General features: G+C 43.1%; 1 protein-coding gene across 1 annotated transcript; it reads right to left on the bottom strand.

Moving 5' to 3' along the window:
- Nucleotides 1-859: 859 nt before the first annotated feature.
- Nucleotides 860-6,963, bottom strand: stc2a (stanniocalcin 2a). Its single transcript, XM_037462019.2, has 4 exons — nt 6,660-6,963; nt 4,674-4,816; nt 3,843-4,054; nt 860-3,668 (listed from the first exon to the last, which is right to left on the bottom strand). The coding sequence occupies exons 1-4, from the start codon at nt 6,796-6,798 to the stop codon at nt 3,329-3,331; spliced, it is 834 nt and encodes a 277-aa protein (XP_037317916.2). The 5' UTR covers nt 6,799-6,963; the 3' UTR covers nt 860-3,328.
- Nucleotides 6,964-20,731: the final 13,768 nt, after the last annotated feature.

Here is a 20,731-nt window from a genome sequence, read left to right as displayed (position 1 = left end):
TTTTGATAAAAACCAGACACGAAATATGTAGACAAACTATTATTTTTATAATATTAAAGATTAAAGGCATATGCAGCTTTAATCAAGTAACTCACTCACCCTTGGTAAGAATCAATCACTTGCACCTGCTCCCCCTATTTGTCTTCAGGTTTATATGGAGAGGTGTCACCACCCAGTGGTCATTTTGTATCACTACACACTCAAAGGTTGCTCAGTAAGAGTTGCAAAGCTGCGGAACAATGTGCGGGGCAGGTTTCACACTGAATGTCAGAAGGGCTGATGATGAAGAAAGGGTATTGTATGTTTTGTTTCATGTAGCCCTGCCACCATCTGGACAAATCTTTAAAAAGCAGGAGCCGGATTTGTGTGCCTGTACATGGCCAGCAGAAATGCACCGCAGTACACTCAACTTGACCCTTGAATGACTAAAATCAACAGTTTAAAGTCTACATTTCAAATCAGAAGACTGTCTAAATGTTTAGTGAGGCAATTAACACAGTTGGGACAATTGAAAAAAGCTGACGCCCTGAACCCATCCCAAGCATTTGCAAACAATCCAGAGCAGCTGACGTAAATGTTTAGGCCTTTCAATTGGGAGGATATTTCCAACCCTTAAAACTTTAAACAAAGCCGGTAAGATGGGACAAGTCAAACAAGGCAAAAGGGGTGTCTTCTAACTTTTGTGTACACCTGAGACGACTGTGGCTTCTCCACTAACCTGCTAGGAGATTGTTGGTTTCCCCCCTGAATGTCATGTCCTCTTTATCTGATGTGAGGCTGTGCCACAATGTCATGGTGTTTATGCCACACATTTATACCGCTTCAATGTACAATTGAATTGATCCACACATTTACAAAATACAGACAAAAATATTTTAATGGTAACAAGATACATCTGACTTCATGAGTCCAAAGATATTGATAGGATCATATGCCCGATGTCAAGTGAGTTATAAACCTCTGGTCTTCGTCCTGTATTTTCTACAGTTGGAGCAGAGTCTTTGTGCTTAATGGAGGAAAAGACGTAACGTATTGATGGACCACTGACAATACCTGAAACGTGGTTAGTTTTATTTCCCCTTAACACATAAAGAAAAGCCTTTCAAGCAACTACATTATTACAAAAGAAGCAAAATCCAACACAGGCAGCTGAACAGATGTCACATCACACACATACAGTACATTCTTAATAGGATTAGCTTATGTCTGCTGCTGGGATGTCACAGGAATCCCAACGGAAAAAAAAAATAAAAGCCTGGAAGCCTCACTGATGATTCAAACCCTCTGTGCATATAACAGTCTCTAAATGATTGGGAGGGAAAAAAAAAAACATCAGGGAAATAGAAAAAATAAAGAAACCCTTAACTGAGCAACGAGATCCAAGCAGATTTGATTTTTTTTCTCTCGCTCCAATCGTTCCCCAGCACGATGTGGTGGGTTGTGTCTACAACTAAAAGAATGGTAATGATAAAAAAAAAACAAAAAAACCTGCCTTAAGAAGGGAGAAAAGAAGAGTAAAATGAAGTGAATCACAGAGCAACGTCCCTCTTCTCCCCTCTGCCTCCGTGCTGCTCGCTCTTGGCCGCGGCCCAGAGGAATCCTCTGGTGGCCTCGGTAAATATAACATTTAGAATTACAGCGCCAGAGAGTGTGGACTTATCCCAGTTCCTGGTTGCTCGCTGCTTTGCCCGCGGCGTTAACGAGTAGAGTAACAGGCCTCCATGTCTCTCCTGACCTGGGTAAAAGCACCACGGTGGAATAAGGGCTAATTTAGGATCACATTGATCTTCTGAGGAAGGGGCTGAGCCTGGTCCCGAAGGAACGCGTGGGGATACGAAAACCTGCTGCTGTTTTTGATGAAGGGAAATCGGGGTGGATCAAATGAAACATTCTCCACACACGGTCCGGGTTTAGAGGGCGACTGCTCTGGTAACGTGGTCTTTTCTCTAAACCTGCAGCAGTCCAACACACAACTGACAATCATCCAAAGTGCAAAATCAAAGACTTCTGTGGCTCAACATTGTTGTGAAATAGCTCAACATTAAATCTCCTTACGACACATTAGCATCCATTCACTTAAAAATCACAGAGAAGCGGTCGCTGTGGACAATAACACGTTTAGGCACCTCGATGTTTGGGACTTTACATTTTGAAAAAGGACTTGATTGAACATCCCCCCTTTTTGCTGCTGTTCACAGATAGCTGACAGTTAGCTGGGAAACCAACTCAAAAGGGAAGGCCTAACATTTGACAGTTCAATTATTAATCGCGAACGAGAACGACGATGTCTCGACCAGCTACAAGCGCGACATTAATCCATCTTGTTGACGAGACACACGATCGACAATGAATGGGAGCGACGTGATACTTTCTGCGTCACGCCAGAGTTGCTTTCCTACTTCCTACGTATGAAACAAGAGGCCGGGCTCGTCTCCCAGTCATTTCGAAGACGTCAAGAGGTGCGCCTCGGCGCTCTTGTTTCTAGCTTTTTGAAGACTTATCGTTACATACACGCGTGAAATAACCACCCATACTATTACTAGTATTCATTTTGCATCCACTGTAGAGTGGATGTTCACTTTAAGAATGCACAAGGCTTCATGGCCATCACGCGCTACATTTTATATGTGCCAGAACTGGACTCGAAACCTGTACAATTTGTATTGAAGTGTCTATAATTATAATACACATTCCCACTTTGAGATAACAAATGGTGTATGTCACATACCTACAGACCGTTGTGTGATGGGTGCAATACTGTCAAGAGAACAACAGACCACACAGCATATACTATGTCATCTACAGTATACCAGTATTGCATATAGGAACTATATTTATACATGTTTATATAAATATAGATAAGTATATTTCTATGTACATTTTGATACTTCAACATTGTATACAGAATAAAATAAATAATACAAATGCAATCAAATACTTACACTAAGTAAGATTTGACAAATGCTATATTAGAGCCAAAAATAGTCCTAACAGTTAAAATAATCATGATAATAACAAGTATTATTCTTTTTTTGTATCGAGGCCTACGGTCTGGCGTATAAGTACAAGCCAGTACACCACAATTACCCTGCAAGTTTACTATGTGAGATTGCTGGAATGACTGGAGATGGCGGAATAGGGGCAGGAAAGGTAGATGCTTTTTTTCCTTCTGCTCAGTCTGTCTGGGATTTTGTGTTTGTGTGTATGTGTGTGTGCATGTGTGTGCATGTGTGTGCATGTGTGAGGGTGTGGTTTAATGTGACAGGTGTGCATAAGTCTGCAGGTGTGGTTGTTTTTACGTTGTGGGTGGTCAAAGGTCGGGACGCTTTCACCTCCGGATGACGGTGGCCTCGGTGGCGTCCAGGCTGTGGCGCCGGGTCCCCTGACTGCGATTGCGTGGGTGAGCGTTGAAGCTCACCTTGGCAGGTTTTTCCTTATCGCCTTGTCGCGGGGGGCGAGGGTGCTCTGGCTCGGGATGGGAGGGCGAGGGGCGGCGGTGGTGTTCGATGGCGGAACCGGCGGGAGACGGGGCTAGGGAGGCGCAGAGGCTCAGGCTGTCGCACAGAGCCCCCCAATTCTGCTCGCACTGCAGCCTGACACTCCGTGTCAGGGCCTCCTTCACCTCCTCGCCACAGCTCAGAAGAATGTTCACCAGCTCCACATATGGGCTGGGCAGAGAGAGGCACATAACCTACATGAAGCTTGAGTATTCATGGCTGGAAACACAACACAGCTAGGTCTAGGAAAACCACAGGAGTAAATGCTTTATGCGTTATACTATTACTATGCACGGAAGAAGAGAAATGCTGTATCCAGACATGCCGTCCAGAGACGCCACTCACCCTTTAGGGAAGAGATCTTCGAAATGGATCATTTCCACCATGACGGCCACATTGTCCTTAGCAGCAGAGCACAGGTTGTGTTTGAGATAACACTCTCTCTGGAGCTGGAACACCATCTCTTTAATGGACACACACTTCCTGCTTATGCAGCTGAACTTGTGCCGCAGCCCGTGTGCCATACATTTCAGAGCATCCTTGATGAAGGACTTCCCCTGTGTACATAAAGAGACACAACTGTCGAGTGAACTCAAAACAACGTTCCTTTAACGTTCCAATCTTCCGGCTGATCATTTTAACTGGTATGCATTGGTTTAATTAGTGCTTTAGAGTACGTGTGGATGCATGGGAGCAAACCTCTGTATGCACGGGTTCTAACACAGAATGGGGTTATCAAATTCTGCACGAACAGCAAGAACGTGTGTTGCTCTGCTGCTGAAATGTTGTGGATTTATCGGCCAAAAGGTTCCTAGAATGTGACCCTACAGAAATGCGAAGACCCCGGTCAGAGCTGGCTTGGCACGGCTTCCGCCTTCGCTATGCGTGAAAAGCGAGCTAACTGGGCGTCTGGCCAACTGGCGCGTGACCCTTGGTCCTAGCTGTGTACCAGTGCACTGAGATGGAAGTGAACTCCCCCGAGGGAGGAAAACAGATGACGAGGAGATCAGTGTAAGTGAGGTCGCACTTCTAGGAAAAGTTATACGCTTTGTAGAAAGGGGGGGAAAAAAAGCAGAAAGTAATCTGTCCGTAGATTGTGAGTGGGGAGCTGTGAGAGAGAATGTTGCCAATGGTTACACCATTTTTGCAAAACACACAGACAGACCAGTTTAGTACCTGAGAGTCAAATTTGCCAGCGTTGTGCAGGAACGTCATGCAGATTTCCTGTAGCCCTCGTATCTCGCAGGAGTTATTCTCAAAGCACTCAAACACACCACAGCCGACATCCCCTGCACTCACCAGGCAGTGCTGCATCTCGGCTGGAAAGAGAGAACAGGTTAGGGGGAGGCACCTTTTTCATCTGTCCACAGCACAGATTGTTACAGGCGTGTCGGCAATCAACTCCATACAGCTTCAAGGCACAACTCGACTTGGGCACTTTGCATTGCCGCGCGGGTCGTAAAGCCGGTCTGGAGCCAGGCGGTCGCTGGCTAGAGAAAAGGGATGCAAGGTGGGCGGGGTCTAATTTTCCCAAGGCTGAGGAGTTCCTGCAGAGGAACCCTTTGTGACAGATGCTACTGTGTCATTCTTCACCACAATCCATCTGCAATGCCTATAGCATTGAGATGAGATGGCGCATTGCAGATGCAGCCATGACTCGATGTGCAACACAAAGCACTCAAAGATGAACTGAGATTGCATAAAGCACAAAAAAAAGATCCCTCACTAAGCGACAGCAGCAATGCAGGCAGAAACATGCACGTATATGTGAATAATATCAGCTCCTGTACAACACCGGCTGCCTCCCAGGGGCCCTTTGCCACCTTTACTGTCTGTGGCCATGAAAGACAGGTATAAAACAGGTATTTGAGGGTGGAAATGACCGTGTGATAATTGAAGGTCTCTTTTAGTACAGTCATTGCTGTCCAACAGCGTGGATCTATCGCACAAAGGGCTGCTTGACGTACACAGCCAGGCAAATTGTAGGTAAACCGAAACACCAAACGTTGAATTCAGCAACACGCAATGACACGCGCGATCCGCCTCGCAGCTGATAACCAAACGGGCGCAAAGGACACGTTTCTCTCCGCCGGAAGTGCGCGCGGTTGCGCCAAGAGCGCAGGAAATAATTGGAATTGAATGGGACTTTTGAGAAATTCACGCGTGTCAACAAAGAGCCTCTGTTTTGACGGGGGGGGGGGGAGCGGTGGTAGGGGGTAGGGTGGGGGTGGTGGTGGGGGGGTGGGGGGTGTTTAACTTCATTGGGCAGGAAAAGTGAGCCGCTGTCAGCAATGCTTGCCTTGGCATCGCGGGAACGCGCTCGGATCGCATACAAGCTTGGCCGCAACGTGCGTTGAATCACACAGCGGCGCTGCTTCTGTTGTGGAACATGCGTCAGAGTTTGTTCCCAATTTAGTTTTTTTTTGTTTTTTTGTTGACGTTTTGGAAGAAATCGACCCATGCTATAAATCATGCTGATTATACGAGGGGCGTGGGGGGGGGGGGGGGGGGGGGGGGAGTTAATCGGTTTAAAAATTCCAATGTGCTTTGTGGTTTTTGGGCAAGAGGTGCTTCTGTCCTTACGCCCCCCCCCCCCCCCCCCCACTCCCCCCACTCAACAAGTCGTGCTCTTCTTCAGCGCCGAGCCGCAGTACTGCGATCATCACTGCCCTGCTAACCTGTTTGGACACATCGCCCAAAAAATCCATGTGGAGCTGCCTGGAATGCACATTGCCACAAAAAAAAAAAAGATTTCCTTCCAGAAAACCAATAAAACTGTTGTCGCGCTCGTACGAGCACGCTACTTGCGCACGCACACCCAGACGCGCTGCCGTATGCATTACCTATTACCTTGTGCCGTTCTATTAATAGTTTACTAACATATTGTATTTCCCTCCGTGAGTTTTTATTAGATATCGTCTTACTGAGTGATCAAAACGGGGTACGTGAGAACTGCAGCGCCGGGATTTGAGTTAGAAGCGGCGTTTTATGCCCAATCCGCGGGGGACGAGTCCCCAGCATGCTTTCAATTTGCAGCCACATAAACACGTGTAGGAACAAACCCAGCGGGGACGTGCGTAGTTGCACCCCCCCCTCCCCCCCCCCCCCCCCCCCCCAAAAAAACCCTCTTCATATTGTCAACTCCTAACACACAGTTCGTACCTGTATTCTGCAAGGAGAGGCGTCCTTTTTGGCTCACGGGCTTCTCCGGGAGGCTGTCGTGGATATCGATAATATCCAATCCCACCACTTGCTCCAGCACTGACAAAACCAGCAGCACCACGGCCAGTTTCACCATCATTGCGTCCCCGGTAGTGTGCTCCGATTTTCAGCAAAGATCCCGCAGCGTGTGTGTGCGTGCGTGTGCCAGTGTGTATGTGAGTCGGAGGGGACGTGTGTTTGTGTGTGTGTGTGTGTGTGCGCGTGTGTCGGGGCGCGTGTGTCTGTGTGTGTGTGTGTGTGTGATCGAGGGTTCACCTTGAATCAGTAATCAGCGCAGCTGCGGCCGGGTGTCTGTAGTGGGGCAGCTGTGGGACTGAATGCATGCGCTGGAAGGGATGCTGCCTATATTTCCCTGAGCCCCCGGTGTCTGTTCGGATGAAGGAGTGAAGCAGGTGTTGTCGGTCGGGGCTTCACAACCAATCAGAGAAGCAGATATCCACGTCCAGGGTTTTAGGGGAGTGTCCAGTGAAAGTCCCCCCCTTTTTTTGCAATAAAACTGGCGCTATAAAGGAATACTTATGAGTAAATTGACCGTGACAGCTTTTGGGTGACCAAGGAGGGTTTCACAGACCGATATCGGCGATGGTGGATAATAAAATGTCCAATATGAGGGGAATATTTGAAAAATATTGCAAGATATAGACAGATCCTGCTTGTTGTTGCAGCATTGAAAACTAGACAGAAAGTTTTTTTTGTCATAAAAAAGGGAGGATCAACAAAATACCATGCTTGCCAAAAAAAACAGGACAAAATGGAAGCATATGATGTTCAAGCACTCCACATAAACGTATGGGTTTGCAACCTACTAATTCCTTAATGCAAGGCAGTAATTCAAGCCATTGCTTTCACAGGAAGAAGGTGAAAAGACTGCACTCAATTTCAACATTTTCAATATTCTTATAATAATATACATTAACAACAGGATGTGAGAAAAACACCAATAGTTTAGATTGGTTTTAAGGTCGTGGTATGATGTCTGGATGGGAGGGAAATTTCACAAAACTAGACTATAACTGTTTTGTGGAAGTGAAGGCGTGAACTTAAACAATTTTCAGTAACCTCATGGTGTTAACAATTTCACTTAAAGGCCTCTAAAGGAGACAGCGGTATGATGCAGTCATGTTGCTGTGTGGTGCCTCCAGCAGGACATCGAGGTGCACTTGGGGGCCAAACCTCTAGGGGGCCCAGTGGTACAAATTGTCCCTTCCTTTTCCTTAATTATAACATCGGACTACAGCAACCTCAATATGACGACACATACAGACCAGTACAGGTGATTCAGATTTTACTGGCATGTCTTTTGTTAGTGGGAGGAAACTGGAGCAGCAGGAAAAAAAATCCAGATAACCTGCAAACCACAGTGATTTCTCTGTTAATGTGCTGTTTAAATTCTCAAGTTTGATACAAACTCCTACTTCCCTCATAATGTGGCAGTAGTAACAAAGCGGTACACCGATGATCTGGCAACCCATAGACAAATAGACAAAGAGACGGACTAATGGGCATCTGACTGTGGCCGGACAAATTTCATAGATCGGTGACTTTGAAATTTGTCTATCATAACATTTCATTTAACCTTTTTATAGGAAGCTCGGGTTCTGTCTGCTGGAAAAAACTTTCAAACCCAGGCTATATTTACACCATCAAGGAAATTAGCCTAGAGCGAGAATCAAACTCCCTCTCTCTAACCAAAATGACGATCACTTAAAGCTCTAAATATAGGTAATTATTATCATTAGACTTCATTATCTATAGGTTTAATTGAGGTTTTAGTCTGTGGAATGAATTTGGGAGAAATCACCACAGTTAAAAAATGGAAGGTATTTCGGCCAGGAGAAAACCTCTACATTTCAATAATCTCGTTTTAATCGTAGATGTGGTAGACTTTCCTGGCCATGCATTTATGATCTTGTCTCACTTTCTGTCTTCCTTCCTCATGTTATTACTATTGTACAAATATCTAAAGACGAATCCTAATGTAACACAGCATCTTTACAAAAACAAGTTGCTCCAGTCTGTTTTCCACAAAATAGATCAATCTGGACGGACGGAGCGGAAACCGCAATACAGCAGTGTATTCAAAGTCCATTGGATTTCCTGCACGCTCACACAAAAGTGTGCGCACATGTGAGTGTGTTCGTGTGGCCTGCTGGGTTTGGATGGGCTTGGGTCGCTTCCAGTTCCTGCCTATACCACAAACTGGAATCTCCTGCTCAATTCACGTCTGTTGAAAGCCGCCCATTCTGTGAACACACCCTAAATTTGGACCAATCAGTGTGCCACAAGGAGCACGGGGGGGGGGGGGGGGGGGGGGGGGGGAGGGCGCTGTGAGAGTGCATCACGCTGCCTACTGGGGCTGCATTCAAATCCCATGAGTAAAACTGCGAGAGGTCGGAAAATCCAATAGTAAACGACATGGCGGTGTTGCTTCATTATAGTAATTTAGACACTTCTGTTATTTTCTAGTACTTGGAGGCACAGTCAATTATTAGTGCGTTAGCAGCAAATGAAGTGCTGCTGCAGAAATAAGCATATTTTATAAGAAATAAAAAAGAATTATAAAATATAAAAACTTTCTATTTTTTTCTTCCAGAGACACATTGACATTTCATTGTCTCCCTCAGGGAACTCCACTGGGAGTTGTCTTCAGCAGCTGGTAAGTGGACCTGTGATTAAAAAAATATATATTTATAATTGAGTTAAAGGTCATAGTTTTTGAAAACTAGTAGAGCGAGCAATTTTTCTACAAGTGGGTCAGCAACAAGCCAACAAGGGCAGGGAAGATTGGTGAAAAAAACGTCTCCTAGGCTGGGAAATAATAACCAATAACCTGTAGGTCCCCTATCAGGTGAAAAGTAGCCTACTTTTAAATATTTTAAACAAAGAAAATTGGAGGGAATTGGCAGAGGGGGAAGAAAATGTGTACTCTACTTTCCTACTTACTACTCCGCCTGAATGCAACACACGATGCCAAACACTGGCACTTGAAACAAGAACATTCAGAGGTTTAACTAAACACATTTTCAAACTGTATTTGTACAGCAGATGTATCGCAACTTCAATACATATTTAAGATATTGTAAATGTATCATTTTATTCAAAGAACTTGTTCCCCTATTCACAACTTGCCCGAGGCTGTCACCGTCATCCCAATAGTTAAACATGACCCAGAGCCTGTAAGGGCAATCAGGTCGTATCTAAGGTGGCATGACTGTCATAGTCTGATTTCCCCAGATGGTCATGTGACAGCTAGAGAGCCATGTTTGTCATTTATATATTCAATCTTAAGAGGTATTAGGATGTGTTGCTTGTCTACGTTGCCTGAATACATTTCCCTCTTTTAGGAACACTGTCCAGAATAGACAAGTACGCTTTAAAAGGAGTAACTTTCATTCCCTTTAAACTGCTGTACTGTAAACATACAGAAAGCAGACATGTGTTCTGAGTTGGGACCCCTGGGGCCCTGGAAAGTTATCCACCAATGAAACCACAACAGGGAGGCTAGGTTGGAGCGTGTGTGTCTATGTGTGTGTCTATGTGTGTGTGAGGGAACGGGGGCGGGTGGGGGGGTGGCGGGGGGGTTGCACTTCACTGGGAGGGAAGCGTCTGTAACAGCAGTTAATGTTACTAGTTTACAGACTTCTCACAGTACTTTGCAGGAAGCAAGGAGGTTTCATTTGGCTGAAAGTTAAGGCTGAGTTGTGGAAAGCTGCCAGACATTAACTGATGAGTGAACCCACAGAACAACTTAATCAGAATAAAAAAAAAATTTAAAAAAAGAATAATACAATACATTTATCCATAACACACTCTTCATCAACACGAGTGCCACAGAACCAGCAAAACATACTTGAAACAAAGTTAAAGCGAGTAAAAGCAAAGCTTAACATAGAGTAACAGCAATTTTTGGCTTTTAGTTCAGACCTGATGCAGGACATGGCCACAAAAAATGATTAATCGGCCAAATAATTTGAGCAGTAAATCAAAGCTGATTAAAGAGTCAACCTCTCTTGGAGAAATAGCAGGAGATGGCAGCAGTGTTTGGCTGTGAATAAAAAAAAGCCGTGAAATATGAAATACCAAAGACTTCGAGGAACCAGAACATGATATCTTAGTTTCTAAATTTGGCTCAGTTAGACTGTGTGTGTGTGTGTGTGTGTGTGTGTGTGTGTGTACATGTTTATAAGTGCATGGTGTGAGGTGAAAGCCTCGTGTCTCCTAAATGTCTACATTTTGGAAGCCACATTTAAGTGCAAACATGTTGGTTTTAGCAGACAGACAGTAACGGTTTGGCTTCATTCAACAGAATTTCAGCCCTTAACCCATTAAAGAGCACTTGATATTTTGCACTACGAGTGTGCACACCACCACGGAACAACACGCAAGTTTTTAACTTTGCGAAAAGTAAAATCTCTCTCTCTCTCTCTCCCCCTCCTATCACTCTCTTTGGTGTGTTGGAAACGAGGTTTTACTGGCCCCGCTCAGCAGGCAAACTCTGGGCTCTGATTCCAACCGGTGTGAAAGCACCACATCTCAGACCCCTCACTTTACTTCCCTCAAACAATGTGCTGTTATAGAATTTGCTCTGTATGGCTTATATTGCTGGAGCACTGGCAGATAACAAAGTGCTCCCTCTCATTAAGGGTCCCTATGAGCCCACAGGCCTCGACACAGCACAAAGGATTGATTGAGTGACACAGGAAAAGAGACGGCCCGTAGCTGAGCCCATGAGAGCTCTCACCTTGGGTGCTCTAGCCTCGATGAGGGCAGAGGTGATGTCATCATCATGGCTCGAGACACAGGGGTCGACCTCTCTGATAGGTGGGCAAACTGGAACAAAAGAGAGCAGCTGGGACACAAAGGCCCCATTTAATGAGAGTGAGACATTAGGCCAGAGCGGACTCCGTGGGTGGCACATGGTGTCATAGCCCCTGAAAAGACCGGTGAGCAATTAATCATCTGATTCAAGAACTGGGCAAAGGGCTTATTACGTAAGGTCATTTTGGACAGCATCCTTGAGGCAAAGGAAGCCTTTCTGGGTTACACTCCTATTGAATCATACTGATGCCCAAAAGTGTCCTTGGTGCCTTAGTATTGGATTCAGGGATGCTATATTTATCGTGATGGTCAGGTCCAACAATTGTGCAACATAATATGACACACTTACCACTCATTACAGATGAAGGGTCCTTTGTGGGGACCTGACAATCATTAAAACTTCTCCCCTGGCTTAGCTTGTTTACTCTGTGGTAATTACCAGGTGATTGTGCAGCCCGTGACCCACATTCAGCCAGGTCAGCCAAGACATGAGGGATAATTGACAATATTCAGAGAAGTGCACGTAGAGAAAGAGTGTTAGAGTGGATAGACATTTGTTCCTGCCTCATTAGACTGCGTTAGAAGACAAGCTGGCTCACAGTATTCTTGCAGTGGAACAATAGCCTTTTTCCACTGTATGACCAACTCGTGGCCTCTGGTGTTACAAATGTATTTTTGCATTAATCCATTCACTTGCAGTTAATATGAAAAATAAATGCGTAATGTATACGTCCTAAGGTGAACCCATTTGACCCAATATAGCCTCTGAGGCATTTTTGGACCGCATGACTCTTCAGCTTCACTCATTTCACCTGTCCAAGTGAGTACACAACCCCTCCTGGCAGTGCGCCAACCATGACAGAACCAAGTGACTGACTGCTTCCCTTAAATACACACACACACACACACACACACACACACACACACACACACACACACACACACACACACACACACACACACACACACACACACACACACACACACACACACACACACACACACACACACACACACACACACACACAGATGGGCAGGATTTCTATTTCTTGGGTTTGAAATACATATTCCAATTACTTTTGAGTACCGGTATATTGTACCGTTAATAATCTAATGTAATTCATAACAAGACACTTTAGAGTGGAGTAAATTTTAAATACTCAAAAAACAGTTCACAAGTTCAGTCTTCAGATCTCCAAGTTCAACAGATGTCAACCACGGTCTAGCTACAAGGCCTATTGTATATACTGTACATAATGATGGTTATAGTATTCGATTGGAAGGAATTGGATGGAATTTAGGATCTTTACCTGTGTACAACAGCTTTTATATATAAATATTTTGCGTTTAGGCCAAATGTGGGATGCCGTGAATTTTTTCTTGTTGATACAAAGCCAAGGTTTATGAACTGTGAAGTCCCATTAATAAAAATAAAAATAAATATATATATATATATACATAATCAATCAAGTTGTTGATTATGTAATAGCTTTGCTTGGTTACACTGATATTCTGTGACTTTTATTATATTTTTGTGGGGTTTGTGTACATTATGAAGCCCAAACCGGAATGCTCTGCAATAGCCAATTGTGGGAAACAAATAGTTACAAATACAATACATGTATTGTAACATTTAACAAACTAAATAATTAAATAATTAAGCAGTACTCTCAAACGTCTGCCATACAAGAGACTCCTGAGGTCTCTATCCTGTAATGTGAATCCAGGTTATGTTTGTTTAAAAGTGTCCACACTAGAATGTAAACTTCATTGGAGGAGAAACAGCTCATTAATTCCTCAAAACAAGAAATTAACAACTCGATGAAGCTTAGAACATGAGATTTAAACGAATGAATGTGATCAAATGCAAAAAAGCATGTACTGGGTCGGTGAATGAGGCTGTTTCAAATATTTGCATGATCCCAGCCAAATGTCACACTTTTTTTTTCAATGCATTGGGCACTTTTAATCTGTGAACCAGCTGCTAAGAATGGCAAAAAAATGTGAACCGACTGACTGCTCTGTTTTAGCACAAAAAACCCCCACAATATTAAATGTATTTTTCACAGTGTCAGCTATTTTTGTGTAGATTTTAAGAGTTTTGAGAAGTCCAATTCTGAAGAAGAAATATGCAAACTCGTATCTGTGATTATCCAGCAGCTCGAAGAGCCATGTTGGACCCTGTGAGACTATTCATTAGTGAGCAATAAAACCTTTAAGGTAGCTCATTAGAAAAGTGTTTTTCGACATGTCTTAATTGGAGAACATGGTTTCTATACTGGCGCCTGTGTCCAAAGAAAACACCATAGGACTGGTATTGTGAATAAAATGCCATTTTGTGTACATAGAGAACTCTTTTCTGATGATGGTATGAATATATATTTAGAAGGGTCGAGGTTAATTAGCCAGCACATTAAACAGTAGTTGGATCCAGATCAGACCAGCATGTCACAGACGCTTGTGAACTTCAGTGCCATGAGGTTACAATTACATTTTTTTGGCATATTGGTTGTTTAAAATGTAGTTCCTTTACTGTAAGGGTTAGTCATTGTGATAGCTTGTGACCACCGCTATCTGCGGGGGTGTGGTTATCGTCCCGAATAGTTAGTAAATGACCTCGGACCCACAGATGACCAAAACACATAGACCACGGCAAAGTATTCCCCTCGGGTGCAACATTTATTTGAAAGAGTCTTAAAATATCAACGATGGAAAAGAATTTCAACAATTCCCATCAGCTTCCGGGGAAGGGAAGGGTTTCAGTACGCAAGTTCAGTCTTATTGGTGGCTAAGTTGTAGTGGGCCAAGCTGGGGAATGGGGGGGGGGGGCAGGCTCTGGGACAGGACCCTCACTACCTCCAGTGTTCCACACACACACTCACGCCAAACAATATAAATCAAAACTAAAAGCATGCCACTGGGAAGACGTGTAAAACAAGAGAAAATATTGTCAAACGTAGAAACTGAAAACAATGTGAGGAGCAAGTGAGTGGCCCAGTCACCGTCCAGTTAGCCACACTGCTGCCAGCCCCAAGCACTCCTGGACACAAACACATTTTAGTAAATTCAATTTGTGCAAAATAACTTTCTTGGGAAAATCACAATTTACACAATAATTTGCAGGCAAACAACTACAAAAAAAAGTAATCTAACTGAACAAAACAAAAATAGAGCAACACAAAAAGAGAACCTTATTTTTAGAACAGGGATAACACTACTTACCGGCCTGATGGGTTGACTCAGACACACCCTTTATACCCACACAAATTGGTAAACGAGGAAGTAGGAGGGGCCTGAACCTACGGCATCTCAGGAGGGACATTTCCTCAATGGCTACACATGTTTTATAAATTGTGGAGTTCTGAACCTCTGATGAAGGAATATTACTGTTACCTGAGTCCCTTCTGAGACAAGAAGTCATAGATAGTCAAGTGGCTCGAGTTTACTAACTGAAGTAATTTGCAGTAGAGTTACAAAGTAAAATAAAGTATGAATAGTATATTATTATTTTGCGAAGTCCCATCGTCCAGTGTCATATTCAGAGGAGGCTTCTGCCTGCTCCTTCTCCAGCTCAGCCCTTTCAATGTCAGAATATTTGCCTCAGACGGCTCTCCTACATCCTTTGCTTATTCCCTAACAAGAAAGAAAACTCCCAAAACACCCTTGAATCCATAAAAGATGGATTTAGCATTCGTCTCCAGGTTTTAAGGTTATTTTGTGGCAGGATGTTACAGTGTACAGTAATTATATGACTTAAATGACTATAAATTGTGTTTGATTCATATTGCAATCGAATGTGCTAATGAAATAACTAATATCTAATAAACTACAATTCTAACACTAAATAATATATTTAATTTATATAAAATAATTTCCACCACTAGGTGAGCTCTACTGCTTAAATCCCTGACAAATTCCGTAGAAAGACAGTGGCAGAGAGGGGGTGCTGCTGCAGGAGATGAAAAGTTCTAGGGTTGTCAAACCTTTCCAGGGATTCTCAGAGTTCCAGTTCCTAATTATGACCTACGCCAAGCAGAGGCCTAACCACTACCCCAACTCCCATCACTCTAAACCTGCATGAAGATGTGCACACATTCCAATAACTCCTCTGCTAGCATAGTCACAGACAAAAGACGTGAGTGAGTGAGGAGGAAACATTACATGAAAACTTTGTAAACATTATTCAAGCAGTTTTTCTTGATTAATTTAGACGCAATTGTTATTTACTAAAGGTAGAACTCATGATCATTTGATGTGTTATCTAACCTAGCATAATTACATTCCTCTGGCATTGGGCTGATGGAACTAGGAACATTGTTGGTATACTTTTTTAACTGATCTGAATTGGAGCTAGGCTAATGTCAGATGTCAATTTAATGCATATAACTGCATGCGGCAAAATTAAAAGACATCCATAGGTTTAACTTTAGTCAAACCTTCAATAACTAATACATTTTGCCACTTGGGGGCAGCAGAAATGACATTACACGTCATTTAGATGACGCTTTTTGTCCAAAGCCACTCACATTGCATTTTTAATTGCACGTTTCTTTTTAATTAGGAGTTGGGTGTCTTGCTCAGGGACCCTTCAACATGGCGCATGGGGCAGCCAGTGTTTGAACCGCCGCCCCTTGCAGTTCCCGGCACACCCTCTACTCCATGGAGGAGAAAACGAGGACGACACAGAGGCATTTCGTGTGATCAGTGGGAAAATACAGGGCCTATTGGCTCTTCTAGTGTCTCGACAACATGCGCATTATTTGAAACAAAAATGTTTTGTTTTACATCCAGTCTATGAGTGTGGGGCGAACAAAAAAAAAAAAAAAACTGATGTAGGCAATATTTTTATTTTCTATCATAAAAACATGACACGGGGCTCTTTGTTTCTGATTCATAATAGAAACGTAGGTCAAGATAATTTGCAAGCGGTTCTGACAATGTTCCAAAATGTTTTGTATGTAATCCCAGCATGATTGGGACCAATTGAGGAAATAGTCAGTCGAATGATCATTAAGAGATCATTAATTCTCTCAAGGGGGTGGAAGAGGCAGATGTATCTCTGTGGGTTCATCACTTTGAGAGACCCCTTTCACGTAATGGGAGTCATATCATAAATTGTTTATGCCGCATTTCCCCTACAAATCAAGCAGTATAGGGCTAAATAACTGAGTTGTCAGCCTGGCTTCACATACAGCTCCTTTATTTCATGTACCAGAAGTGCTCTGGGACCAAAGCTCTCTGGTGTGAGTTGTGGGAGGTACAAACTGGGCATGGGTGCATCTGTTTGTACATTTTGTTCCTTGGGGAAATGTCACAGATTGAGTGCTACAATTTTGACAATATGTCAACTCACGGGGAGTGAAGATGAATTTATGTGCTTGGCAGGTCTGTAAAAAGCACTGCTGACCAACATGTTCCCAACCCCATGCCGTCTGAGAAAAAATGGTCAGAAGACTGCATATTTCTGTGCTGCTGTCAGCCTGTAAACTGTAATGAATCATTTTAATTAAAACTCATGAAGTACCCTCTCTTTTTTCTTATAAATATAATAAATCTCTGGCGAGCATCAGTGAGTGTGCATGAATATTCTCTATGACACAAATAGACGCATTTCAAAAATGCACATGCTTGTTTCTTTATTTTTAGGATCGAGCCCTTGGACTGACCACTCTGTGACTCGACGTGAGGATAGAAGGGGCCTTTATTAGAAACGGCACACAGGGGTAATTCATGAGGCCCACATGGGCACTTTATAACATCTGACATAAGCATATGAGAGTGTGGTTACCAATGATGCATGGCTGATGGAGTTCAGTCTCAAGGGGTCACAAGGCTCACTTTTACTCACTTTAACTCTTCATTCCACTGCTCTTCGAACAAGCAAAAGGGAACGGAAGAAAGGAACAGTCAGGGTAAACATGGAGGCAGAAGAAAGAGAAAAGGTAAACTCTAAATCTAATGATACAGGATGAAAAACACAGAAGCCGTTGGATAAACCCCATATACTTCCTATAAAATCTGAGGGGCTTTTGCAAAATAAAACTAATAATTACACAAATAATGATTCATATTTCCATTTCTGATCTAAAACCTTCATGGCTGAGGTTTAATTTGGTTCATTCATTTGGTTATGGTTTTGGGAAGATCATGGATTAGGTTGAAACAAGGCCGATTGTATAAAGTTATGCTAGCAGCTCTGTGAAAGCCAGCATTGCAGTGCTTTGACAAAGATGATTAATTTAGGAGTCTTTTGCAGTGAAGTGAAAAGCATCTACAAAGTCTTCAGAATGTCTGAATTAAGTTGTTGCACAGGAGAAACAGCAACCTCTCGCAGGAACACTTTTTGGTTAGACGTGGAAAGATCAAGGCCAGGACCAATAGCACAGGGCTCGGTAACTTCACTCAACTGTACCCCAACCCAATGCAGTGTAGGTTGGCTACAAATATGCTCCATCAAACGACAGGATGAAGAGGATGGGTTGAATCTTTCAAACAATAGCCAATGTCTATGCTGACATTGTTGCTACAGGCAGTGACAACTGTCATTATCAGCCATGCGGACGTCATATTGATTCTGCCATGTGGAAACAGGGAAAAGCAAGAAAAGGATGGACAACATGATAAAATAGTTACTTCATGAGCAGCGAACTGTTGAGAAGCCGTACAAAGTGGCCAGATGAGAGGAGAAATAGCCACCAGCATAGCTGCAAGACACCCTGCCAAATACTTCATTTTTTCCAAAAAGCTAAGCGGGGCAGCAACATTGACTGCATTGTGGACAAAGTTAAAAACCTTCTTCCCAGCACCCAGAGTGACTGGCGAGACAGCAGGAACTTGGCCACAACAAAGCCCTGAACCTAGTTCCACGTGAAAGAACCAAGGTGTAAAGATGTTCAGGCCGTTGTTTAGGCGCCAAAATCCACCTCTTTAATCCTTCAAACCTTTTATGAGTTGCAGGAGGAGTTTTGGGACAGTGATTCTACAAAAGACCGATGAAGTATTTTTGTGGAATCCCAGGGAAAGAACACCATCCGTCATTGTGTGGAGGTTGAGGTAGCTTGACCTGCCTCGGGGCTTATAATGTGTCCACCGACTTCAGGGACCCAGACAGAAAAAAAGGGGAGTGCTGCCATAAATTCTACTGACTTCATCAACGGGAGCAAAAACCATCAGAGATACGGGTCCTTTCGTTACCAGACAACCTCGGACATACCGTTGCCTGCAAAAGCGAAGCAAATTATTAAGTAAGAGTAAGATTCCACGTCCATGCACAGACGCGTCCGGTCGAATTTTAAACGGGCAGCGCGAAAGTAAGCGGCGCCTTTGACGTAAATACCTTTACTCGCGCGAAAATTTGCTTGGCTTTTGGTGTAAACGCAGCATAAGTAAAAATTACTTTCGAATGATTTAGTTAGCGAACGTTAGCTAGCTCTGATTAGCTATTTAACTCGCTACAAAAGCTTGTTAGCTAACGTTAGACAGAGTGCAGCCTTTGAGAGATGTTTCCCTTCTTCTCATAAATTACTGCCATCTTGTGGTTAACAGCCAATCCTCTATTTGGGTAAAATACATTTTTTGTACAACTACAAAAAAATAAAAAGACGTTTTGGTTGTTATTGTTTTTAAAAACATCTAAGAAAACAGGCATATACAGGACGCCCCAATAAGTCTCATTAATTATTTTGAACAAAGGTTAAATGTTATTTCACAAGTTTAAAAAAATGACCCCAATTTCCTATAAAATGCCCCTGGTTTTCAGTCAAAATTGCCCCCTAAATTATATGTAAATTTCATATCCTGGGCCAACGGCCTCTACTGCTGGCCCGAGGACCAAGTGCCCAACGCACTTGAAAGAGTGGTGAGCACAGTCACTCGGTGCAGGAAACACCTTATTTTGACAATCCTGTCTGTATTTGTTGAGATGTTTAATTCTGGTTCAAACAAGCAATGGACTGAAAGGTACATCTGTAGAGCAACTAGCACGGCTAAAGACCTATTGGTCAAGGTCAGATATACAACCTATTAAATATACATAACATATTTAGGTTTGGTTAAAACAAATACCTAGTGGTTAAGTTTAGGGAAGGATTGTGGTCATGGTAAAAACAATGTTGACAGTCGGTAGTAATGGGGTGACGCAAAACCAGCTGCTGGTGTCACCCAACCATCTGTTCGGACGTCTTCCCTGAGAGATTTTGCGGTTCTTTGACGACATCACTCTGCTGCCACCTTTGCATCTGACAGACAACAGTCATAATTCGCATGGCCACATGAGGCGTTCTCAGAAAATTGTTAACTTTAAAGGCATTTGAACAAACAATCTGTACTTTTTTAGTGGGGACTGGTCTCCAAATTTAGCCAATGTCTTCCAGGTCAGGAATGTTTGATTGCCTGCTACCAGTTTTCAGGGCATGCCTGGGTGTTTGTGTTTGTAACCGTATGTGTGAACATTCCTTGCATGGCCAAGCATCAGAGCTGAGTGGACAGAGGGGGGTCAGTGGAGTGCTTGTAGCCCAACTCAGTGAACCCTGGAAGTCATCATTACCTTGTGCTGAAAGATCACAGTGAGAGAAAAGGAGCATACTTTATCCAGCTCTCAATGCCTAAACTATCCTGTAAACCCTTACTTGCTTACTTTGAACCTTTTGAATTGATTTTCCACAAATTTTATGTTTTAATTTTCTGAAGATTATTTAGGACGCTCCAAATAGACATTGTGATAAATTCAAAGTCCTTAATAGCTAAGCTGAGTCTTAGTATGTGTATGTCCTTCCTATATCTCAACAATCTCTAATCCAATCTACAAAATACCACTACTCATTAAATCCATGACGGATTTTATAATATCAAAGCAAGCAACTAATGTGCCTATTTAAAAATGAATACATATATATATATATAAATGTATATAATAATATAAAGGATATTTCTCCCAAAATTGCAGGTATTACTACTACTTAGTAAAATGTAGTTTGAAGTAATGGATTTCGTGTAAAACGTTTAATTGAGTTAAACGACATCTGGACAGAACAGCTCTGTAAACTGGCCAAGCCCTCCTCCCACAGTTCATCTGACACTATAACGCCCAACTATTTGGCCCAGGCCTCCATGAGATTACTGGCATTGAAAGCAGTGACTACACGGGGGATCAAATGTTTTTTCCTTTGGCTGTGAGAGAAGTCAATTAGAAAAAT

This window comes from Pungitius pungitius, chromosome 2, assembly GCF_949316345.1.
Source record: "Pungitius pungitius chromosome 2, fPunPun2.1, whole genome shotgun sequence".
Taxonomy (NCBI): domain Eukaryota; kingdom Metazoa; phylum Chordata; class Actinopteri; order Perciformes; family Gasterosteidae; genus Pungitius; species Pungitius pungitius.
The sequence above is the reverse complement of the archived record's forward strand: the minus strand, read 5'-3'. Positions and strand labels throughout refer to the sequence as shown.

Excerpts from the sequence above, each read along its gene's own strand:
- stc2a (XM_037462019.2), bottom strand. The coding sequence starts at position 6,798 with ATGATGGTGAAACTGGCCGTGGTGCTGCTGGTTTTGTCAGTGCTGGAG. Across the intron at positions 4,817-6,659 it reads CCTCTCCTTGCAGAATACAG|CCGAGATGCAGCACTGCCTG; the intron begins GTACGAACTGTG and ends CTCTCTTTCCAG. Across the intron at positions 3,669-3,842 it reads GAAGATCTCTTCCCTAAAGG|CCCATATGTGGAGCTGGTGA; the intron begins GTGAGTGGCGTC and ends CTCTCTGCCCAG.